This window comes from Bombina bombina, chromosome 1 (assembly GCF_027579735.1).
Source record: "Bombina bombina isolate aBomBom1 chromosome 1, aBomBom1.pri, whole genome shotgun sequence".
NCBI lineage: Eukaryota > Metazoa > Chordata > Amphibia > Anura > Bombinatoridae > Bombina > Bombina bombina.
The window spans coordinates 36,982,018-37,008,064 of record NC_069499.1 but is presented as its reverse complement, the minus strand read 5'-3'; the positions used below and the strand labels follow the sequence as shown (position 1 = coordinate 37,008,064).

General features: G+C 42.7%; 1 protein-coding gene across 1 annotated transcript in view; it reads left to right on the top strand.

The window, feature by feature from the left end:
• LRRC9 (leucine rich repeat containing 9) overlaps positions 1 to 26,047 on the top strand; it is a 716,419-nt gene that overhangs the window by 674,243 nt on the left and 16,129 nt on the right. Inside the window, exon 31 of the mRNA XM_053705244.1 lies at positions 12,914 to 13,107. Within this exon, the coding sequence (XP_053561219.1) occupies positions 12,914 to 13,107 (194 nt within the window). The remainder of the gene's footprint in view (positions 1 to 12,913; positions 13,108 to 26,047) is intronic.

Genomic DNA, 26,047 nt, shown 5'->3' with positions numbered 1-26,047 from the left:
ATCAATATTCTGGTACTGAGAGCAATATTCAATGCGCTTCAGGCGTGGGGCTCTATTTAACAAGCTCCGTATGGAGCTTGATGGCCCCTGTTTCTGGCGAGTCTTCAGACTCGCCAGAAACAGCAGTTATGAAGCTGTTTATGAAGCATAACCTGTCCGCCTGCTCTGAGCAGGCGGACAGACATCGCCGGAAATCAACCCGATCGAGTACGATCGGGTTGATTGACATCCCCCTGCTGGCGGCCGATTGGCCGCGAGTCTGCAGGGGCGGCGTAGCTGCTGGTGCAATGCTGAATACGGCGAGTGTATTGCTCGCCGTATTCAGCGAGGTCTGGCGGACCTGATCCGCAGTGCCGGATCAGGTCCGCCAGACCTTAATAACTAGAGGCCGTGGCCTCAGTTGGCTTCGGCCAAATTCATCAGATTCCAGTCGGACAATATCATGACTCTGGCGTATATCAATCTTCAGGGGGGAACAAGGAGTTTTTTAGCGATGATAGAAGTATCAAAGATAATCCGATGGGCGGAGGCCCACTCTTGCTATCTATCGGCAATCTACATCCCATTAGTAGAGAACTGGGAAGCGGATTTTCTAAGTAGTCAGACTTTTCATCCAGGAGAGTAGGAACTCCATCCGGAGGTGTTTGCCTCATTGATTCGACAATGGGGCAGACTGGAATTAGATCTGATGGCATCTCGTCAGAATGCCAAGCTTCCACGTTACGGATCCAGGTCGAGGGATCCTCAGGCCAAACTGATAGATGCCCTGGCAGTGCCTTGGTCGTTCAGCCTAGCTTATGTGTTTCCACCGTTCCCTCTCCTTCCACGCGTGATTGCTCAGATAAAACAGGAGAGAGCTTCAGTAATACTGATAGCGCGTGCGTGGCCACGCAGGACTTGGTATGTGGATTTAGTGGACATGTCCTCTCTGCCACAGTGGAAACTTCCTTTGAGACAGGACCTTCTCATTCAAGGACCTTTCCAACATCCAAATCTAAATTATCTGCAGCTGACTGCTTGGAGATTGAATGCTTGATTTTATCTAAGCGGGCTTTCTCTGATTCGGTCATCTATACTTTGAAACAGGCTCGTAAGCCTGTCACTAGAAAGATCTATCATAAGATATGGCGTACATATCTTTATTGGTGTGAATCCAAGGGTTACTGATGGAGTAAAGTTAGGATTCCCAGGATTCTGTCTTTTCTACAAGAAGGTTTGGAAAAAGGGTTATCAGCAAGTTCCTTAAAGGGACAGATTTCTGCTTTGTCAATTTTGCTTCACAAACGTTTGGCAGATGGGCCAGATGTTCAGTCTTTTTGTCAGGCTCTAACCAGAATTAAGCCTGTATTTAGACCAATTACTCCTCCCTGGAGTTTGAATTTAGTTCTTCGAGTTCTTGAAGGGGTTCCATTTGAACCCATGCATTCCATAGATATTAAGTTGTTATCTTGGAAAGTTCTGTTTTTGGTTGCTATTTCTTCGGCTCGAAGAGTTTCTGAGCTTTCAGCGTTACAATGTGATTCGCCTTATCTTATATTTCATTCTGATAAGGTGGTTTTGCGTACCAAACCTGGATTTCTTCCTAAGGTTGTTTCAAATAAGAATATTAATCAGGAAATTGTTGTTCCTTCCTTGTTTCCTAATCCTTCTAAGAAGGAGCGTCTGTTACATAACCTGGACGTGGTCCGTGCCTTGAAGTTTTACTTACAGGCGACTAAGGATTTCCGTCAATCATCTTCATTATTCATTGTTTATTCTGGAAAGTGTAGGGGTTAGAAAGCTACGGCTACCTCTCTTTCTTTTTGGCTGAGGAGTATCATCCACCTGGCTTATGAGACTGCTGGACAGCAGCCTCCAGAAAGAATTACGGCTCATTCTACTAGGGCTGTGGCTTCCACACAGGCCTTTAAAAACGATGCTTCTGTTGAACAGATTTGCAAGGCTACGACTTGGTCGTCTCTTCATACTTTTTCTAAATTTTACAAATTTTTTTGGGAGAAAGGTTCTTCAAGCAGTAGTGCCTTCCGTTTAGGTCTCTGTCTTGTCCCTCCTGTTTAGGTCTCTGTCTTGTCCCCCCCGTTTCATCCGTGTCCTGTAGCTTTGGTATTGTATCCCACAAGTAAGGATGAAATCCGTGGACTCGTCGTATCTTGTAGAAGAAAAGGAAATTTATGCTTACCTGATAAATTGATTTCTTCTACAATACGAGTCCACGGCCCTCCCTGTCATTTTTAAGACAGATTATATTTTATTTTTTTCAACTTCAGTCACCTCTGCACCTTTAGCTTTTCCTTTCTCTTCCTAAACCTTCGGTCGAATAACTGGGGGTGGAGGGAAGGGAGTAGATATATATACAGCTCTGCTGTGGTGCTCTTTGCCACTTCCTGTTAGCAGGAGGTTAATATCCCACAAGTAAGGATGAAATCCGTGGACTCGTCGTATCATAGAAGAAATCAATTTATCAGGTAAGCATAAATTTCCTTTTATTTCTAATGATAATCAGAGTCCACAAAATCCAATTCTTACATATGGGAATACATTACCTGGCCACCAGGTGGAGACAAAAACACCCCAACCAGAGCATTCAACTATCCCTCTTACTCCCCCTTCCCTCCCAGTAGTTCTTTGCCTCGTCTAGGAGGTAGGCATGGATAGAGGTGCTCTGCAAGATTTACTACACATGAATCCTTAATGGATAGTTCCTAGAAGAGAGGGTTAGGGGAGCTATAGCTTTTCTTGTTAATCTCATCTTTTGAGTATAGGACAAAGCAGACATGGGGGTGCAGGGAAGTTCCCTAGCCTCCTTCTGTAAGTCAATGTTGTACTCCCATATGGGTCCTAACCTGTCAGTTACAACAGAGCTGGTCTCTAACACACTATTGCAGGACCTATGTGTTGTGATTGCTGGATCAACCGCACAGAGTGATAAGTGTTTTCTCTTTACCTGTGATCCTCTATTCAGGCTAGTTGCCTTGTTTTTTTCTTATGTGGCAGTCACGGATTGTGTACTTTCGGTTTCTGTTAACTAATTTTCATTGTCTCCAGTAATAGATGGCTAGTGCCTGGAGTATGGGGGCAATGTGAGACAATTTCGGTGTGCGCTCCGCCTTTTCCTCCCGCGCTATAGTACAGCTCCAGCAGAGCTTTGATGTACACAGCGTGAGTGCCTTGGCCACCTGTCTGCTGTTCAGGAGCGGGTAAGAGACGCCTAACTGGAACATTAGGTGTTGACAGCGGTGTGGTGCAGTGTTTTTTTTTTATTATCATTACTGGCACTGTAAAGGTTCTCTAGTGAGTAACTCCTTGCGTACTGGAGATGTTACAGTAGAATGTTATTGTCCCTAGTGGGGTTTCTAATTCTATGAGCACTGTGAGTAAATTGGGTGAGATTGAGCAGTCAGGATCTGTTGATCAGAATGTTTTTTTCTATTGAGGGGAATCCATTAGAGATAATTATTGATGCTAATAAATGTCTTATGTGCAAAGTGAACATTGTGTGCCCACTGGCTTAACTCTGTAAAAAAAAATTTGGCTTTTGTTCTTTATTCTCATTAGCCCTCAAAACACTTAAGGATCCCCTTCCCCAATTCCTCAATCTCAGGCTGCGGGTCTTAGTAATCAGGATACTGCAGTATGCCCCTTGTGCAGTATGCCCCTCTGCTTTACCCATTCAGTCTCAATTGGTGAGCCCTAATTTGCAGAAAAATATTGTATGTTCACCTGCCCCAATACCTCAGGATGGCATGACTTAATTGCCTCCAGATTTCACTTCCTAACTGCAATCTGCAATGTCGGCAGCCTTGCTAGTTTTGACACCCACAGGTAAGCGCAAGAGGAAAGTTAAACATTGTTCCTGAGTCTAGAAACAGCAATTCAGCTGGAGTATTTTAATACTTTTCAGTATTTTCAAATATTCATATTTAATAAAGGTTTTAACTATGTATTTACTGTAAATAGTTTACAGTCCAATGTCGTGCACATATAATATGTTCTCTGTATTTATAAATAGATATTCCTTTACATAACTGTATGTATATATATATATATATATACAGATATATATATATATATATATATATATATATATATATATATACAGATATATATTGTACCAAAGAAACATCAGATATATGTAGAAATATGTATTTATGAATAAACTAGGCATTAAGCCTGCCCAGAGGGCAGTCTATTTAAAAAAAAAAAAAATACAACCCCCAAAGCTAAAATTACAAAAAATGTAAAATTACTGAAAAAAATAAACAAAACTTTTCTTCATAAATGGAAAGAGTCCACAGCTGCATTCATTACTTTTGGGAAATAAGAACCTGGTCACCAGGAGGAGGCAAAGACACCCCAGCCAAAGGCTTAAATACTCCTCCCACTTCCCTCATCCCCCAGTCATTTGTTGCCTTTCGTCACAGGAGGTGGGCAGAGAAGTGTCAGAAGTTTTTTTTCATCTCTTATGGAGGGTAGTACTCTTCGATATGGGACAGGAGTTTTAAGTAATCCTGTCAGTCTCTCAGTGAGGGCTTGGATTAAAGTTAGTCCGGAGATGCAGGAAGAGTCTTTCTGCGAAACCATCCCGACTCATTTTAACAACTCCACAAGCAATCAGCGTTGTCGAACTTCGCTTCGCTGCCTGCTTTCTTCTCTCAAGTCCATGGCGGAGGCGAGGCTACTATCCGTCACACTTGAAGGGCTGTGTTCCTGTTCCACGGCGTAGATTCCGGTAAGATAGTTTCATTTTACTTCTTCATGATTGTACTGTAACTCATTTCCTTGGAAATCACATGAAAAATACAGGGTCTCAGTGGGACTCCTTTAGTATCTTGGAATCACGAGTTAATATCTCCTGAGGGGGATTATTGAACAAGGGTTTTAATCATGTTTGTTATGTGATTCAATCTGCTTATGTGTAGTGTTAACTGGGCTCGTGGTTTTTTGGAACATAACGGCCTTTCGAAGTGACAGTTGGGCATGCTTTTTTTGGACTGTACGGTTCACCTTGTGACCGGACGTGTTTACGTTCTGGTTTCCCATTTCCGCATTCCTGACTGTGTGGCGATGGAGAATTCTAGTCCGCTGGTGTCTGGTTTATAGGAGGTGGTGAGTGCCCCAGCCATTGTGGGTGTCAGGTGCTGTTTAAATTGTTTTATATATAGTCCATTTTTTTATTATCCTTTCATCCAGTTATGGAGGATGCTGATGTTGAGATTGTTCAACTTTCTGATTCAGATTCTTCTTCCTGTGACGAATGTGAATTGGCCCCATTGACTCAGGTCAGTCAGTTATGTTCTTTTGGCCGTATTAGAGCGCCTTGTTCCTCGGGCTCTGGGATTTAAGGCACTGCTGAGCCATCCACCTCTGGCAGCCCTGTCTTCTGGGAGGCGAGTTCCCTACCGCTCCCTACTACTACTACACATGCGGGTAACCCAGGTTATGTTTTTTTATGTTGGATTGTTCCCCCCAGAGGTTGTGGCAATTTTTCGCTTTTACATACGTTTGGCGCTTGCTCGTCTACAAAGTCCAGATGTTTATTTGCGATTGTGCTCGTGCCCGATTGCCCCAGGTCTCTCGGCCGCAGGAAGGCATGGGAAGTTCCCTGCGAGTTTAACTGTTCCTGAGTGTTGTGCCTTTCGTTACAGGCTGGCTCGCCTTTCTGTTCTACTCATACACTTTTTTGAACTGTTTGGGGACCCTATCTTTCTCGACTATGGGATTCATCAGTCTCCTCCTTCGAATGGCTCACCTTGTTAGACATGCAGGGATGACTTAATCTCCTTTAAGTCTTGTTATCGAGATCCTTCCCAATTTTGTTGGAGGAACAGGGTTTCCATTCAGCGGATCTTTCTGTTCTTCTTGGGCATTAACCGTCGGATTGCCTGTCATTTTATTTTATCCGGTTAGGATGAATTTTATTTTTATTTTTCATACTATGTTTTGTGCAGGAACTTTCTCTGGGATCCATACTCGCTGTTTGCTTCTACGGAAGTTGTTCGGGACACGTTAGTCCCATGTTTGTCTGTTTTTTCTTCCTCCCTCTCTGAGGGCGGATTTAGCCTTATTGGCAGTTATGATGCTGGTTGCAGGCTGATCCTGCTTGGGTTCAGATCTTCTGTATCGCGGCTTATTCAGACACGTGGCCCCTATTATACCTTGCTGGTCAGGTTGGGATGCCGAGTGCTCTCAATATTATTTATGTTTCTTGTTATTTGTTTTCCAAGTTTCAGCTAAGCATTCTCAAGAGGACTTGCTGGTCTGTCTGGCTCTCAGGATTGTTTGAGTCCTTAAATAGCCGTCTTTCTGGTGACTAGGTCAGTGAATTTTGCTGCGTCACTCTCTGTTGCTTCCGATACCCTCGGAACCTAGAGTATTCCTTCCCACGTGGTGGAAAGGTTAGAGGGTTAAGCGCCTCTTTTCCATCGGTCGGGCGGTGTTGCCTTAGGAGACTCTGGGAATTGTCCTTTTTGGACTTGTTCCTTTAGTAGTTCTCTTCTTCATTGAGACCTTCTTGGACTTTGTCTGTTTCTCCTTGTGGATTGGGTCACTTTGGGGGACTTATGTTCCTTTCGGGAGTTGGTTGTTCCTTTTTCCTTACATTAAACAGTGAGGTCTTTTTTGGCTCTGGTTAGGGGTCCTTCCCCGGTGTTGGGAATGCTCTGCATCTCCTTCTTGGGATAGAAGAGGTCCTAGTGGTTTTCCACTCATATGGTTCAGGTATTGCCATCCAAACCCATGTTTTACTGTCCTCTGACTTAAAAACTGAGGTGATGTGGAGGCTTGCTGTTGCTCTGTTCGGGTGACTTGCCCTCACTGTTCCCCTTGTGTCTGGAGCTAGCTCAGCATACTAATGCTCTGTGGCTACTCTGTACTGTAGCAAACCGAGGGTTGCTAGTTCAATCCCCGGCGAGGTCTTCTCAGCCTTTCTTCCTTTCGAGGTTGATAAAATGAGCAGCACCTTGTGTGCCTTAAGGGGGATTAGCCGCTCTTTTCAAGCACAATCAAAGCCTGTTAGCTCTAGTGTCCATTTATAGCCTTGGGAGGCCTTGGCTCTTTGGAGTGTTAGGCTCCTGCAAGGGGTGGTCTCTTCCCTTTGGGTCGGGGCTTGCAAGGGCTTCTTGCCCATGTTATCTGGGTTATTCTGGATTTTTACCTGTGATGTCTTTTTTTTTATATCAGAGGGATTTATGTTCCTGGAAGATTGTTTAATCTAAACATTTGTGGGGCCCGGGCTTCTTGTCCTGATCTTCCGGTTGTCAAGGGTTTTACTCAGTGTTTTCTCTTTGTGGATCCCGATGTGGGATGTTACTGGACCTTATGATCCTAGGACTGGCAGGGAGGAGTTCCAGTTTCCGGGGTACTTGGGCTTAGCCTTTGTTCTGGCTGTTCTGTTTTACAACTTGGCCAGATTTACTGAGAGCCGGGGCTCCTTGGGGCTTGTCTTGTGCTAGACAATACGGTTCCCTTGGAACAGACAACTAATGTGACCTGATGGAGGGCTTTCCTGCCTAGCAAACGGAAGATTTGCGGTTGCTCAGCTGTCACTCTTGCGCCTGGTATGTGTGCTAGCACAATGGTGTTGTAAGGGGTTCTTTCCATGTTTGTCAGTGACGTGGCCTTGTGTTCTCTCGGTTCTTCCTACGACTTCCTGTCTTATGGGCAGGTGTTTATCCATGCTTTCCTCTTCATGGGGCTCTTTGTCCTCCTTACGGAATTGTGGTTCCTTTTTTAGGGGCCTCTCCTGTGTTTGAGAGGTTGGAACAGATGTTTTATCTTGTTCGGGGATTGGTCTGCTCTTTGAGTTGTTTCTTTCCATCTTGGGAGCTGCTGGCTCCGCATTGAGACTTTAGTTGGGTGGCTTTGCTAGATCTCCTTGGGTCTAACGCCTGCTCGATTGTCTCTAGGTTGAAGTGGCTGTGTACATTCTTCCACACTTTTGGGGGCCAGTCTTGGGGTTCCTTTCTGTTCCCTTGCTTTCAGATCTGCCGTTGCTCGGGCTGGTCCGGCTAGGTGTAGGATCTGAAATCTGTTGTTCATCCTCAGGTCTTGGGGGTGCCAGTGAACCTTTTTTTTAGAGGTTCTGTGCCTCTCCCCTTTTGAGATCTGTGAGTAGACCTGGTGGCCTGGATTGCTTGGAGTGTGTCCTCTGTCTCGGAGGTTGGGCAATCTGCTATTTTGTTTGGCCGCTTTTTCCTTACGGATAGTGTTTTTTCCGTTTCTTCCTACGGATAACAGCGTGTTACTAGACTCAGATGTTTATCTTTCTGAGTTTGCTACTTGTAATTTTTCTGTTTGCTCGGTCTCTCATTTTGAGGACTTTGTCTTCAGCTGTCTTTTTCGGGGCTGTTGCACAATGTTTGGGAGATGTTCTTCTTAATGATGAACGGTTGCTCCTTGTGGGTTGGGCGTCGTCTCCCCTTGTTCTCGGGATCCATTCGGGTCTCTGTGGACTTGGCCTTCTTTTGAAGGGGTTTTTTCCTTTATGGATCTTGCTGTACCATTTGGGTATCCCCTTGGCTCACCCTTGTTCTCTCCCTTTTGGGGATTTTGATACTGTACTAGTAAGGGTTGTGTGGGGACCGACTGCTGGGCAACGGTTCTCCTGGTATCTAGTTAGGCTTTCGGACTATCTGCGGGTCAGTGTCCTTGGGGCCTTTTCCTTCTTGTTTTTTTGCCCAGCTCCGACAAAGCGGGGTTTGGTTGGGTTGTGGTTTTTCAGGCCTGGTGCCCTCAGAATGGGCTGCCTATTGTACCCTCCTGTTTTTGCATTTAGTGTCCTCTATAGCTTGGGTATTGTTTTCCCAAAAGTAATGAATGCAGCTGTGGACTCTTTCCATTTATGAAGAAAAACTTAAATTATGCTTATCTGATCATTTTTTTTTCTTCAGATGGAAAGAGACCACAGCTCCCCACCCGTATTTTTTCTGTGGGCGTCTCTTATTTTTTTTATTCTTCTGGCACCTTTTCACCCTGGTATTTCTTCTACTGTTCCTTGTTCCTCGGCAGAATGACTGGGGGATGAGGGAAGTGGGAGGAGTATTTAAGCCTTTGGCTGGGTGTCTTTGCCTCCTCCTGTTGGCCAGGTTTTTAAATAGGCATCCAGGTGGATTCATCGCTGCATCCAGGTGGATTCTTTTGGCTGCGCGCACAGCCAAAATTATTTCTTTCCTAAGCTATGGAGAGTCCACGACATCATTCCAATTACTAGTGGAAATATCACTCCTGATCAGAATGAGGACGCAAAGAGCACCACAGAAAAGCTGTTAAGTGTCACTCCCCTACCCATAATCCCTAGTCATTCTCTTTGCCTCTGTCAATGGAGGAGGTGAAGTTTGGTGTCTGAAATGAATTACCTTTTTGGGTACTTTTCCCTGCAAGCAAGGATTTGGGTTTGGTCAATCTCTTCAGTAGAGTAGTGGTGGCTTTTAAACAGTTAGGTAGTCCTTGTTTTGTTTCCTAACATATTGCTGCCCATGGTACAGAAAGCCAGAGTTGGTTACTCTGTTCTTTCTTTTTCTACAGGTCTTTGTAAGGAGTGTGTGTCCTTTCACGCCTTGTGAGCTGTCTTCCTGCTGGACAGCTAGACTGTGCAGGTAAGTGCTTTTGTCTTCTAGGTCTTGGAGACTTGCACTTCAGAAGAATATGTCATATGCAGTAGATGGGGACATTTTTAAAATCCTTTATACAGGGTTTTCTTTGGCAGTGGGCAGGCACATTATGTATTTTGATACTAGGGGTTAATCTTCCCTTTATTGGGACGTTTTTCCTTTTTAGTATTTGTGGCTTATGTTTTATACAGGGATTTATATATAAACTTAAAATTTGGCAGTTGGATTTCTTTGCTTGCTTAGTTAGAACAGGCTAACAGACAGACTGCTTGAGCGTTTGTGTAAATTAAGTTCTGCCGGTCATGTGACTTCTCTCTGCTGTCGGATATTCACGGAGCGGAGCAGCATCATTGAATTTCAGTCTCTTCAGTGTCAATCTACTATATGATTGTTTTAGAGACTTCTGGCAGCCAAATTGTGTATAAGTGTTTACGGTAAGGCACCTCAGCCTGTCTGATTGCTTTATTATTTTAAAGAATTTTTGCATAACGTTAAGCGGCTGTGGTATTAAAAAAATCTTATAGTGACAGTGTATTTAAACAATTTCTATTATGGACATGGACCAAGACTCTGTGTCTTTTGGCCAATGCTTGTTATGCCTTGAGGCACAAATTGTTTTGCCTATGCAATTCTGTGCTGCATGCTTAGCTAGAACTAGCCAATTCCTTTATTTCTAAGTCCAAGCTTCTGGCGCTTCCTTACAAGGGTAAGACCTTGTTTGGACCTGGTCTGACAGAAATAATTTCTGATATTACGAGTGGAAAAGGGTCTTTTCTACCACAAGACAAGAAGAACAGACCTAAAGGACGTCAAAGTAATTTTCGTTCCTTTCGTAACTTCAAAGGTCAAAAGTCTTTCTCTCCCTTTTCCAAGCAGGAACAGTCCAAGTCTTCTTTGAAGCCCAATCAATCTTGGAATAAGGGGAAACAAGTCAGCTTGAAGGGTCAGACCCCGATCCAGGATCGGATGAAGTGGGGGGCCGACTTTCCCTGTTTTGTCAAGCGTGGATATGAGATGTCCCAGATCCTTGGGTTTTGCACATAGTAACTCAGGGTTGCAAAATAGAATTAAAAACGTTCCCTCCCTGGGGCAGATTCCACCTCTCAAGATTATCTGCAGACCAGGTAAAAAGAGAGGCATTCTTGAACTTTGTTCACGACCTTTCCTCCCTGGGAGTTATTGCTCCAGTTCCAGTAAGGGAACAGGGTCTAGGATTCTATTTAAATCTGTTTGTGGTTCCCAAAAATGAGGGAACTTTTCAACCCATTTTAGGCCTAAAATGTCTCAAGTTTCTCAGGGTACCGTCCTTTAAAATGGAAACCATTTATTCCATTCTTCCTTTGGTTCAGGAGGGTCAGTTAATGTCAACCATAGACCTGAAGGATGCGTATCTTCATGTTCCCATCCACAGGGATCATCACAAGTTCCTGAGATTTGCCTTTCTAGACAAACACTTTGTGGCTCTTCCGTTTGGCCTTGCCACAGCTCCCAGAAATTTCTCAAAGGTTCTGGGGGCTCTCTTGGCAGTGATCAGGTCTCGGGGAATTGCAGTGGCGCTCTATCTGGATGACAAGTGCCATCTTTTCAACAAGCAAACTCTCATACAGAGATCTTGTTGTCTTTTCTTTCCTAAGATATGGTGAGTCCAAGGAATCATCAATTACTAGTGTGAATATCACTCCTGGCCCTCAGAAGGAGGCAAAGAGCACCACAGCAAAGCTGCTATATTTGTCACTTTCCTTACCCATAATCCCCAGTCATTCTCTTTGCTTGTGGTGCAAGGAGGAGGTGAGGTTTTGGTGTTTGATCTTCAATCAAGATTTTTTTATTTTAAAGCAGAGTAGGTTTGCTCTGATCTTTCTAAAGGGTCTAGCCTTAGCTCATGTCAGTCTCTTCAGTAGGGCAGTGGTGGCTTTTAAGCATTGGGAACTTGTGGGGTATAATCCTCACTGCGTTTTCCCAAACATTTTGCTGCCCTATTTAGATAGCCTGAGTAAGTTTACTCAGTCTTTCTGTCTTTCCACAGGTCCATATGAGGAAAAAATACCCTCTCAATCCAGGAGAGCTGTCCTGCTGCCGGACAGATGAATATTATTATTATTATTGGTTATTTGTAGATCGCCAACAGATTCCACAGCGCTAATTAAGGTAAGTGCCAATTTCATTTTTCTATGTAACAGCAAATAGAAAATGTTTGGCACTTATTCAGCTGATACGCTGCTGGAGTTATTATTTCTGACAGGCTGGGGATCTGTGTAAAGGTAATAATGGTAGTAAGCAAGGCACTGTGGATGTGAGGAGTTTTTTTGATGGCTCAGTGTGTTCATGGAATCCGTTTTCAGTAATGGATTTAAGACTTTTAGGTTTTTTTACTTTTGTATAGCCTTTTTTGGCTGTAGGACCGCCCCTTTTAGGGCGGTTCCGTTTCTTGAGCGGTAGTGTATTTTTTTCACGCTTTTTCCTCACTTCTTGTAAGGTTAGAGTGAGATGCGCATATTATAAACGGCTCTGCTGTTTAGGAGGCTTCTTGCCGTTTATTTTCTTTCCTGGAATCCGGATTGTAAACAGGATCGTTTTTTCTTCAGTTTGCTGCGGGTTGCAGGACAGGTCGGGCACCTCAGCAATTCAGCAGAGGTTCAGAGATTTGCCTGGAGTTTTTTTGTAGTGTGTTTCCTTGATTACAGTTCTTAAAGGAACAGTTATGGTTTTGTGTAATATCCTTTGTTAAAGGATATTTTTAAAAAAAAAGTAGAGTTTTATTTTATTTTGCTTCTTTTTTGTTATATTATGGATCAGTAGGCCTTGCAGAATGTTACTTGTGGCTTATGTTTTGATACTCAGGTGGAACCCCCAGTACCCTTTTGTTCTTCATGTATTGAAAGAACTTTAGCTTATAGAAATAGACTTTTTGATCCTGAGCCATCATTAGCTAGGGCGGGTGATGTTCAGGAGCCTCCAGTTTCTGATGTGCCGCCGCTTTCTCCTCAAGCATCCCAATCCTGTTTGTCTGCACATGCAGTGCCCTGCGTTTCCACCCTTGCTCCGACTGGAGTTACTTTGCAAGATATTGCTGCCCAGGTATCTTCTGAGGTATCTGATGTGCTGTCTGCTTTTCCCATGTTGCATGGAACGTGCAAAAGGAAATTTAAAGAATCAGTAAGTAAGGTTTCAAATCTTAAGATGGCTACTCATAGTATTTCTTCTCAGAAGTCTAAGGACGAAGATACTTCGGTCGCATCTGAGGGTGAAATCTCGGACTCAGGCAGTATAATTCCTTCTTCTGATGCTGAAGATGTTTCTTTCAGATTTAAGCTGCAACACCTCAGTTTGTTTCTTAAGGAGGTTTTGGCTACCTTGGACAACTTCGATACTACTATCATTGTCAATCCTAAGAAATCTAGTAAACTGAACAAGTACTTTGACGTTCCCTCCACCGTGGAGCTATTTCCTGTACCAGACCGTGCTTCTGAGATTATTGGACGGAAATGTGAAAGACCTGGTATTCCTTTTTCTCTATCTCCTATTTTCAAGAAGATGTTTCCTATAGCTGACTCCATTAAGGAGTTGTGGCAAACGGTTCCTAAGGTGGAAGGAGTGATTTCCACTTTAGCTAAGAGGACCACTATTCCCATAGAGGATAGCTGTTCTTTTAAGGATCCAATGGATAAGAAATTGGAGGCATTGTTAAAGAAAATGTATGTTCACCAGAGTCTTCAATGGCAGCCTGCGGTTTGTATTGCTACTTTTACCAGAGCTGCAGCCTACTGGTTTGATGCCTTGTCTGATTATATTCAGACAGATACTCCTCTTGAGGGGATTCAGGACAGTATTAAGGCTCTTAAGTTAGCCAATTTTTTTATTGCGGATGCTTCTTTACAAGTCATTAAGCTGGGAGCAAAAATGTCTGGTTTTGCAGTTCTAGCTCGCAGAGCCCTATGGTTGAAATCCTGGTCTGCAGATGTTTCATCTAAGTCTAAGCTATTAGCAATTCTTTACAAGTGTAAGACCTTGTCTGGGTCTGGCCTGGCTGAAATAATTTCTATCACAGGTGGAAAAGGATCTTTTCTTCCTCAGGATACGAAGAATAAGCAGAAAGGATGTCAGTCATTTTCATTCCTTTCGTAACTTTAGAGGTAAACCCTCCTCTTCTTCCTCCATGCAAGATCAATCCAAGTCTTTCTGGAAGTCTAGTCAGTCTTGGACTAAGGGGAAACAGTCTAGGAAACCCACGGTGACTCCAAGTCAGCATGAAGGGTCGGCCCCCGATCCCGGAGTGGTTCCAGTAGGGATCAGACTTTCTCTATTTTCTCAGGCCTGGATACGAGATGTCCCAGATCTGTGGGCTGTGGACATTGTATCCCAGGGGTACAGAATAGAATTCAAGACTTTCCCTCCGAGAGGCAGGTTCCTTCTCTCAAGATTATTTGTAGACCTGATAAAGAGAGAGGTGTTCTTAAATTGTATCAAGGACCTTTCTGCCCTGGGGGTTATAGTTCCTGTTCCTCCGCAGGAACAGGTTCTGGGTTTTTATTCAAATCTGTTTGTGGTTCCCAAAAAAGAGGGAAATTTCAGACCTATTTTAGACCTAAAATGTCTAAACAAGTTCCTCAGAGTACTGTCCTTCAAGATGGAGAATATACATTCCATTCTTCCCTTAGTTCAAGAGGTTCAGTTCATGACAACCATAGACCTAAAGGATGCTTGTCTTCATGTTCCCATTCACAGGGATCATCACAAGTTTGAGGTTTGCTTTCTTGGACAATCATTTTCAGTTTGTGGCTCTTCAATTCAGCTCTTTTGGCAGTGATTCGGTCTTGGGGCATTGCAGTAGTGCCTTATCTAGACGACATTCTGGTTTAGGCGCCATCTTTTCAACAAGCGGAGATCTTGTTGTCTTTGCTTCGCTCCCACGGTTGGAAGCTGAATCTGGGAAAAAGTTCCCTGATTCCAGCTACAAGAGTAGTGTTCTTGGGGACCATAATAGACTCCTTATTAATGAAGATATTTCTGACAAAGGTCAGAAAGACAAAGATCTTTAATTGGTCTGATGGTAGCTTCCATGGACATCATCCTGTTTGCTCGGTTACATCTCAGACCTCTGCAGTTGTGCATGTTAAGACAATAGAACGGGGACTATACAGATCTGTCTCCGCAAATATATCTGGATCAGGCGACAAGGGACTCTCTTCTGTGGTGCTTGTCTCAGGAACACCTCTCCCAGAGAACTTGCTTTTCGCAACCTTCCTGGTTGATTGTGACCACGGATTCCAGCCTACTGGGTTGGGGAGCGGTCTGGGGGTCATTAAAGACTCAGGGTCTATGGACTCGGGAAGAGTCTTTTCTCCTTATAAACATCCTAGAATTGAGAGCGATTTTCAGTGCTCTACTGGCCTGGCCTCAGTTAGCTTTAGCCCAGTTTATCAGGTTCCAGTCGGACAACATAACATTGGTGGCGTACATCAACCACCAGGTGGGAACCCGGAGTTCCTTGGCTATGACAGAGGTGGCCCAAATTATTCTGTGGGCAGAGACCCACAACTGTTGTTGCTCTGATGGCTTGGCCCTTAATTGTACTTAGCCCGGTTTATCAGATTCCAGTCGGACAACATCACCTCAGTGGCTTACATCAACCACCAGGGAGGAAATCAGAGTTCCTTAGCCATTGAAGGAGGTGGCTTGGATTATTCAGTGGGTGGAAGCTCACAATTGTTGTCTATCTGCCATCCACATTCCAGGAGTGGACAACTGGGAGGAGGATTTCCTGAGCAGACAGATATTTCATTCCGGGGAGTGGGCTCTCCATCCTGAGTTGTTCTCCAGGTTAACCCACAAGTGGGGGTGCCAGAGTTGGATGTGATGGAGTCTCAGCAGAACACCAAGCTTCCAAAGTACGGTTCAAGGTCAAGAGATCCGCAAGCTGCTCTGATAGATGCTCTGGCGGTTCCTTGAGTCTTTGGTCTAGCATATCTGTTTCCTCCATTTGCGCTCCTTCCATGAGTCATTGCTCGTATCAAACAGGAGAGTGCATTGGTAATTCTAATAGCTCCTGCATGGCCTCACAGGATCTGGTATGCAGACCTAGTAAAGATGTCACCTCTGCTACCTTGGGGGTTTCCTCTGAGGAAGAACCTTCTAACTCCGGGTCCATTTCTCAATCCAAATCTTGTATTCTCTGAAGCTGACTGCTTGGAGATTGAACGTTTAGTTCTGGCTAAGCGTGGGTTTTCTGAGTCGGTCATTGAGACCATGTTACAGGCTTGCAAGCCTGTTACTCGTAAAATTTACCATAAGGTATGGCGTAAATACCTTTATTGGTGTGAATCCAAAGGCTACTCTTGGTGTAGGGTCAGAATTCCTAGGATTTGTCTTTTTTCCAGGAAGGTCTGGAGAAAGGGTTGTCAGTCAGTTCTTTGAAAGGTCCGATTTCTGCTTTATCTATTGTTTTCAGATGTGCCAGATGTTCAATATTTTTATCAGGCCCTGGTCAGAATCAGGCCTGTGTTTAAACCTGTTGCTCCTCCTTGGAGCCTTAACCTTGTTCTTAAAGTTTTGCAGCAGGCTCCGTTTGAGCCAATGCATTCTATAGATATTAAGTTGGTATCTTGGAAGGTTTTGGTTCTTATTCCTATCTCTTCTGCTCGGAGAGTTTCGGAACTCTCAAGCTCCTCTTCTTGGGCTTTCAAAAATGAAGCTTCGGTGGAACTTGGTCCTCTCTACATACTTTTTCTAACTTTTACAAATTTGATACTTTTGTCACGGCTGAGCCCTCTTTTGGAAGAAAGGTTCTTCAAGCAGTGGTGCCTCTACACCTTTGCGTTATTCCTTTTTCCATTTCCCTTCGATCAAATGACTGGGGATTGTGAGTGACACTTTACAGCTTTGCTGTGGTGCTCTTTGCCCCCTCCTGCTGGCCAGGAGTGATATTCCCAACAGTAATTGAATGATGTTGTGGACTCTCCATATCCGGAAAGAAAGAAATTTATCAGGTAAGCATAAAAAAAATTTTTGGCTGCCTCGCGCAGCCAACATTTCTTTGAGGATGAATGCGCAACTGGCGACACCGACTAACGCGTTGCATCCCGATTATAGTATAGATAGAACAAATTCTGTTATTTAAAGAACATTGGAATGTGAAATATTCATATGAGAATATGTGATCGGGTGTTAGTTTTTGTCTTCTTTGACTTCTATGGGGGAACACGTCAATGCGCACGCGATATTCTAATTTCAGCTTTTTTTGCTTGTCAGGTTAGCGCAAGAGCAAAATCAGTTTACTTTCAACTTACTTCTAGCACAATTAACACTCAAATTGAAGCGTTAATTTGCGCTCCACTAGTAATCTGGCCCTAAATGTTTGGTTTAGCCTCCTAGGTCAATGTATTGAGATAAATCAAGTATGAGAAATCCAGTGACGTGTATCTGTTTAAAATCATTCTGTCCAGAAGCTGGGTAAATGGAACGATAGTATATTTGTATTGTAGTGGGCATTCTCAGACACAAGGTCCAGATTACAAGTGGCGCCATAAATAGTTTTTTCACTCTTGCTCTAACTGCACTCAAAGTAAAAGATTACTGCGGGCGGGTTAGCAAAAAACCTTTACCCTCAAATTTCAGGACTTCAGATATCGCTACTGCGCTAACTTTTTTTTTTTAAACAACGTAATAGTTAAAGGGACAGTCTACCATGGAATTGTTATTGTTTTAAAAGATAGATAATCCCTTTATTACTCATTCCCCAATTTTGCATAACCAACACAGTTATATTATTATACTTTTTACCTCTGTGATTACCTTGTATCTAAGAACCTTATTCCAGCCCCCTGATCACATGACTGTGACTGTTTATTATCTATTGTCTTGCAGTTAGCATTGTGTTGGGCTAAATCTTAAATAACTCCCTGTGCCTGTACACAGTGTTATCTATATGGCCCACGTGTACTTTTAGTCTCTTTGTGTTGAAAAGGAATTTAAAAATCCTGTGATAAGAGGCAGCCCTCAAGAGTAGAAATTAGCATATGAGTCTGCCTAGGTTTAGTTTCAACTAAGAATACTAAGAGAAAAAAGCAAATTTGATGATAAAAGTAAATTGGAAAGTTAATTAAAATTACAAGTCCTATCTGAATAATGAAAGTTTAGTTTTGACTAGACTGTCCCTTTAATGCTCGCTTGAGAACTCAACATGATGTTAGACCAGCTGTGCTACACCCAAAGGTAGTTAATAATGTTTCTTTCTAATTACACAGTGAGTCCACAGAATCATCAATTACTATTGGGAATATCACTCCTGGCCAGCAGGAGGAGGGAAATAGCACCACAGCAAAGCTGATAAATATCACTTCCTACCCACAATCCCCAAGTCATTCTCTTTGCCTCTAATGCAAGGAGGAGGTGAAATAATTAGGTGTCTGATTATGATTCTTCTATCAAGATTTTTTTATTTTGAAGTCAGGCAGGATTGCTCTGATTTTCCATCACAATTTGGGTCTAGCTATACTCCACGTCAATCTCTTCAGTAGGGCTGTAGTAGCTTTAAAGCAGTTAGGAACTTGTAAAGGGGACTTTGCTGCGTTTTCCTAACAGTTTTCTGCCCTATGTCAGAATACCAGAGTAGGCTTACTCTTTTATTTCTTTTTTTCTACAGGTCTCTGTGAAGAGTGGCATCCTCTCATGCTTTGTGAGTCGTCCTCCTGCCGGACGGCTAGAATGCAGGTAAGTGCCTTTTTGACTTCTGGATCTGGGAGACTGGCACTAAAAAGGGTTGTTAGTAGTTCCCTCTCTGCAGCTTATATGGGACATATATATCTTTTAAAAGAATATCTGTAGCAGTATGCAGGCACTTCATGGTGACAGGAGACTAGATTTGGCATGTTAGAGGCTCTTATGGGGTTAATGACCCCTCTATCTAATTTTTTTGTGTAACTTTTTTATTTCAGTAGCGTCAAGCATATCTAGTGCGCTTCTATCTTTTTAGAGAGGACGCCATTATGGTGGTTTGGAGGCTAGCTCGCTGCAGTGTAGTGTGTCTGCGAGCTTCAATTGCACTCAATGTTGGGGAAAATTTATGTGTTTTTCATTGTCTCTTCGTTATGAGACATTGTTAGTTTCTTCGGCTGATTTAATAAAGCGCGATGCTAGGGAACTGTTCGCGCTTCATTACCATTCTGCTGAAGTGTCCCCGCCTCCTTCACTGTGAGGGAGATACGGCGCCATGTTTATTCCTCTCTGGGTCTTGCGATCTTGTAATTCCGTATACTCTGGTTGGGAACAGAGTTGTTTTACCATTTCACAGCTTATTCTGTGAGAGAACGGTTCTGTGTGGAGTCGTTTTTATAAAAGTTTATAGGGAACGATTTGTTGTTAATAAAACGATTGCGATCATGAATTATTTAATATCCTCTCTCTGTTTTTATTATATATTTTCTTATTTAATATACAATATTATACGTCCTGTGTTTGGGTCTTATGTTTGGAAGCATGTTTATTTAATTTTAGTTTTTATTTGCAAAAGACTTAAGTGATATGTTGGCATAATTTATTATTTAATAGCTCCCTCTCCCTGATACTATACTATTTTTCTAATTTTTAGTATACAATGTTTATCTGTGCTACTTAAAGTGACAGTTGCATTTAAAGGGACACTGCACCCACATTTTTTCTTTTTCTATTTTTTTGGTTCAGTACACTGGACAGCACTTGTTTATTGGTGGGTAAATTTATCCACCAATCAGCAAGAACAACCCAGGTTGTTCACCAAAAATGGGCCGGCATCTAAACTTACATTCTTGCATATCAAATAAAGTTTCTAGGAGAATGAAGTAAATTTGATAATAGGAGTAAATTAGAAAGTTGCTTAAAATTGCATGCTCTATCTGAATCACAAAAGAGAAAATTTGGGTTCAGTGTCCCTTTAATCTCGGTTTTTATTTGCAAAAGGCACTATTGCAATATGTTTTTGTGTCTCGCTGGATCTCTTAAAATAGAGAGAGCATGTTACTTCTGAGCCTGTCTCCCAGGATGATTCTGTCCGAGCAATTACAGTTTCTCCTTTTTCATCCCAAGCCTCTATGGCATCACCTGCAGTGCCCTGCGGTTCCTCGTTATCTCCTGGAGAAGTTATTTGCGTGCAGATTTTGCTTTTCAGGTATCTGTTAAAGGATATTTTTGGCATTATCTGTTTTTTCCTACTCTTAGGGAAAATCGCTGGAGGAACAATTTAAGATTTAGTTAGTAAGGTGTCTGTATCATCTGCTACTGGTCACCTTCCTCTGGGACTGATGAGGAGGATCCTTCAGTAGGATCTGAGGGTGAAATCTCAGATTTGGTCAGCATACTTCCTTCATTTGTTGCTGAAGTAGTAGCCTTCAGATTTAAGCTTTTATACTTCCATGTATGGTTAAAGAAGGTTTTGGCTATTTCTTTTTAATGACACGATGAGTCCACGGATCATCTTAATTACTAATGGGAATATCACTCCTGCCCTGCAGGAGGCGGCAAAGAGCACCACAGCAAAGCTGTTAAAAAGCTCCTCCCTTCCATCCCACTCCAGTCATTCTCTTTGCCTACGTTAGAGCTAGGAAGTGGTAAAGTTAGGTGTCATACGTTTTGCATATGAGACTACTGGACAGCAGCTTCCAGAGAGAGTTACGGTTCATTCCACAAGGGCCTTTGCTTCCTCATGGGCATTCAAAAATGAAGCTTCTGTGGAACAGATTTGCAAGGCTGCAACTTGGTCCTCTCGTCACTCTTTTTAAACATTTTACAAATTTGACTCTTTTGCTTCGGTTGAGGCCGCTTTTGGGAGAAAGGTTCTTCAAGCAGTGGTGCCTTCCGTTTAGGTTCCCTGTCTTGTCCCTCCCGTATAATCTGTGTAGCTTGGGTATTGATTCCCATTAGTAATTAAGATGTTCCGTGGACTCATCGTGTCATTAAAAAGAAAAGAAAATTTATGCTTACCTGATAAATTTATTTCTTTTTTTACACGATGAGTCCACGGCCTGCCCTGTTTTTGAAAGACAGGTTGTTGGTTATTATAAACTTCAGACACCTCTGCACCTTGGTTTTTCCTTTCTATCCTTAACTTCGGTCGAATGACTGGAGTGGGAGGGAAGGGAGGAGCTATTTAACAGCTTTGCTGTGGTACTCTTTGCCGCCTCCTGCAGGGCAGGAGTGATATTCCCATTAGTAATTAAGATGATCCGTGGACTCATTGTGTCAAAAAAGAAATACATTTATCAGGTTAGCATGCATTTTCTTTTTGAGCAACTTCGATACGCCTGTCGTACTTAATCCTAAGGAATTTAAAAAAATTTTTTTTTAAAAATCTGATTCTTTTGGAAGTAGTCTGGTCTGGTGAGGGATTCACCGGTAGCTAAGTGAAGGGCTCAGATTAGGCCAGTATAATTCCTTCATCTGCTGCTGAAGTGATCTACTTCACTTGTAGGTTTGCACCTTGTGTACTCTAAAGGAGGTGTTTATTATTTGGTTGTCTTCACTGTCCTGTTGTCAACCATTAGAGATTTTGTAATCGTTATTTTTCTCTGTTGTTCTACCTGACTTGGAGAACTACGATCCTTAGGGAGGATAGTGGTTCCTTCCGGATCCATGGATAGAAGCCGGAGGCGTTACTATTCAATTTGAGCGTTTTCTTTGTCTTATAGGTTTACTGTACTAGCTGTCTGGCATCGTAGTTGGCACCTGGTCAGCTGAGATCTCTACCTGGGGCTTAATGGTACAGTTTAAGCTTTGTAGTCCTGCAGTTGCAGGTTCAATGTTTTATGTTCCTCCTAATCAATGCTTCTGATTAGTCCTTTAGGATCTAACAGAGTTTTTCTATGAGTTAAGGGTGGAGAAAGAATTTTCTACTACACGCTTAGAGATCAACACTGAATGGATCCGTCTTGTTTTGTAAGAGAACAATTTAATTTTCCTCCCAGGCCGTCTAGAGTGTTTGTAATCCTGACCTGCAGAGAGTTTTTTCTTGAATTGGGTTCAGGACCTTCCTCTTGAGGAGTGAACAAAAATCTAGGTTTTTTTCCTTTCTCAGGCTCTGACCTCATATAGTATTCATTTTTCTTTGGTCCGAGAGAACTTGTTCATATTGAACATAGACCTGAGGGATGTGTGTTTGCTCTCATTATTTGAGATCTTCTCTAGTTTCAGAGGCTTGTCATCTTAGAAAGATTTTTAGGTCTTGGAGTATTGCAAGACGCTTTTTCTGGACAATTTATGAATTAGGGTTATTCTTCTTTAAGCTGACTCCTTTTTCTGAAGATCTTGGACAATTTTCCTTCTCATGGCTAAGAGTCCCTCTTGTTTCATCCACAAGGGTGATTTGGGGAGTCCTTATGGTTTATATGCTTAGGAGAAGATTTTTAGTGGAAGTTTTATGTCAAGATCTATCTTTTTCCTTTCTCTGCAGTTTACTGACCAGCTAACTGCGAGCTCTTGAGGTCTGGTAAATAGCTTTCCATTCTTGCAATCTGCAGGTTGGGAGTTTGGATCTGGCTACAGTTGATTTTTATTCATCTTTCAATGATTTTAAATGGAGGAATTGGTCTAATGTTATATGGATTTCAATTCTTTTGCAGTATCTGTCTCAGGACGCATGCTTTTAGAGACATTCTGGGTAAAACCATCCTGCTAAGCTGGATAACAGCTTGATTTTAGTTTTTAGGCGCAGGGATTAGGGATTAGGGATCGGAGGTGTTGATTCTCCCCTTAATTAGTTGAGAGTGATTTACAATGCTTTGAGGGTTTTCAAATATGGTCTATTGGCCATCCGCTGTCCAGGAGTAGACGATTGGAAGCGTTTTTTCTCAGCAGACAGATTTTTCATTCCTGGGACTGGGATCTCCATTCGGAAGTGTTTTTTAGATTAACTGCCAAATGGGGGTTCTATAATTGGATCTCATGGTGTCTCGTCAGAATGCCAAGCTCCCAAGATACGGCTCAAGGTTGAGGGAACTTCAAGCTGGTCTGATGGACGCCCTGGCAGTTCCTTGAAACTTCAGGTTGGCTTATCTTTTTCCACAGATTGCTCTTCTTCCATGAGTCATCGCTTGGATCAGGCAGGAGAGACCATCTGTGATTCTTTTAGGTCCTGCGTGATCTAGCAGGATCTTGTATGCGGATCTAGTAGATAGGTTATCTCTACCTCTGTGGAATCTTCGGTTGAGGAGAGACTTTATTCTCCAGGGTTCCTTCTTCCATCCAAACCTTGTTTCTCTGAAGCTGACTGCTTGGAGATTGATCGCTTGATTTTGTTAAGCATGGATTTTTTGAGTCGATCATTGAGACCATGGTGCAGGTTCATAAACCTGTCTTTAGAAAGATTTACCATAAGATATGGCGTAGATATCTTATTGGTGTGCTTCTAAGGGAGATTCTTGGAGTAAGGTTAGGATTCCAAGGATTTTGTTTTGTTTATTTCTCGTTAAGTGTATTCAGTCCACGGGTCATCCATTACTTATGGGATATATTCCCTTCCCAACAGGAAGTTGCAAGAGGATCACCCAAAGCAGAGCTGCTATATAGCTCCTCCCCTCACATGTCATATCCAGTCATTCTCTTGCAACTCTCAACATAGATGGAGGTCGTGAGAGGAGAGTGGTGTTTTATACTTAATTATTTCTTCAATCAAAAGTTTGTTATTTTTAAATGGCACCGGAGTGTGCTGTTTTTTTCTCAGGCAGTATTTGGAAGAAGAATCTGCCTGTGTTTTCTATGATCTTAGCAGAAGTAACTAAGATCCACTGGCTGTTCTCGCACATTCTGAGGAGTGGGGTAACTTCAGAAAGGGAATAGCGTGCGGGGTCCCCTGCAAATAAGGTATGTGCAGTAAAATATTTTTCTAAGGAATGGAATTGACTAAGAAAATACTGCTGATACCGATGTTATGTAAGTACAGCCTTAAATGCAGTGGAAGTGACTGGTATCAGGCTGATTAATGTATATACAGTAAAGCAATTTTCTAGGAATGGAATTTGACTAAGAAAATGCTGCTATTACTGAAGTAATGTAATAAGTCTTAAATGCAGTAGAAGGACTGGTATCAGGCTTATCATAGAGATACATACTCTTTAAAAAATAAAAGAAAAAGATGTTTAAAACGGTTGCTGGCATGTTTAATCGTTTTTGTGAGGTACTTTGGTGATAAAATGTATTGGGGCATGAATTTTCCACATGGCTGACTTATATTTCTGCATGGAAACAGTTAACTGAGGCTTCCCACTGTTGTAATATGAGCAGACCTGTGACAGTGTGTTTGTGTTAAACGTTTTTTTCTATATTATTATCCGTTTTGGGTATTAAGGGGTTAATCATCCATTTGCAAGTGGGTCCAATGCTCTGCTAACTTAATACATTTATTGTGAAAATTTGATTGCTATAACTGATTTGGTTCATTGTTATTTCAACTGTGACAATTTTTTGTGCTTCTTAAAGGCGCAGTAGCGTTTTATTTAGTGCTTGTAAACTTATTTCAAAGTGTTTTCCAAGCTTGTTAGTCTCATTGCTAGTCTGTTTAAACATGTCTGACACAGATGAATCTGTTTGTTCATTATGTTTGAAGGCCAGTGTGGAGCCCCATAGAAATATGTGTACTAAATGTATTGATTTCACTTTAAATAATAAAGGTTAGTCTTTATCTATAAAAGAATTATCACCAGACGACGAAGGGGAAGTTATGCCGACTAACTCTCCTCATGTGTCAGTACCTTCGCCTCCCGCTCAGGAGGCGCGTGATATTGTGGCGCCAAGTACATCAGGGACGCCCATACAAATCACTTTACAAGACATGGCCACTATTATGAATAATACCCTGACAGAAGTATTATCTAAATTGCCAGAATTAAGAGGCAAGCGCGATAGCTCTGGGATAAGGACAGAGCGCGCTGGTGCTGTGAGAGCCATGTCTGATACTGCGTCACAGTTTGCAGAACATGAGGACGGAGAGCTTCATTCTGTGGGTGACGGATCTGATCCAGGGAAACCGGATTCAGAGATTTCTAATTTTAAATTTAAGCTTGAGAACCTCCGTGTATTGCTAGGGGAGGTTTTAGCGGCTCTGAATGACTGTAATACAGTTGCAATTCCAGAGAAATTATGTAGGCTGGATAGATACTATGCGGTACCGGTGTGTACTGACGTTTTTCCTATACCTAAAAGGCTTACAGAAATTATTAGCAAGGAGTTGGATAGACCTGGTGTGCCCTTTTCCCCACCTCCTATATTTAGGAAAATGTTTCCAATAGACGCCACTACACGGGACTTATGGCAAACGGTCCCCAAGGTGGAGGGAGCAGTTTCTACTTTAGCTAAGCGTACCACTATCCCGGTGGAGGATAGTTGTGCTTTTTCGGATCCAATGGATAAAAAATTAGAAGGTTACCTTAAGAAAATGTTTGTTTAGCAAGGTTTTATCTTACAGCCCCTTGCATGCATTGCGCCTGTCACTGCTGCTGCGGCATTCTGGTTTGAGTCTCTAGAAGTGGCCATTCACTCAGCTCCATTGGATGAAATTATGGACAATCTTAAAGCACTTAAGCTAGCTAATGCATTTGTTTCTGATGCCATTGTACATTTAACTAAACTAACGGCTAAGAACTCCGGATTCACCATCCAGGCGCGCAGAGCGCTATGGCTTAAATCCTGGTCAGCTGACGTGACTTCTAAATCTAAATTGCTTAATATTCCTTTCAAGGGGCAAACCTTATTCGGGCCCGGCTTGAAAGAAATTATCGCTGACATTACTGGAGGTAAGGGTCATACCCTTCCTCAGGACAGGGCCAAATCAAAGGCCAAACAGTCTAATTTTCGTGCCTTTCGAAACTTCAAGGCAGGAGCAGCATCAACTTCCTCCGCTCCAAAACAGGAAGGAACTGTTGCTCGTTACAGACAGGCCTGGAAAACTAACCAGTCCTGGAACAAGGGCAAGCAGGCCAGAAAACCTACTACTGCCCCTAAGACAGCATGAAGGGATTGCCCCCTATCCGGGAACGAATCTAGTGGGGGGCAGACTTTCTCTCTTCGCCCAGGCGTGGGCAAGAGATGTCCAGGATCCCTGGGCGTTGGAGATCATATCCCAGGGATATCTTCTGGACTTCAAAGATTCTCCTCCACAAGGGAGATTTCATCTTTCAAGGTTATCAGCAAACCAAATAAAGAAAGAGGCATTTCTACGCTGTGTACAAGACCTCCTTGTAATGGGGGTGATCCACCCAGTTCCGCGGACGGAACAAGGGCAAGGATTTTACTCAAATCTGTTCGTGGTTCCCAAGAAAGAGGGAACCTTCAGACCAATCTTGGACCTAAAGATCTTAAACAAATTCCTAAGAGTTCCATCATTCAAAATGGAAACTATCCGAACCATCCTACCCATGATCCAAGAGGGTCAGTACATGACCACAGTGGACTTAAAGGATGCCTACCTTCACATACTG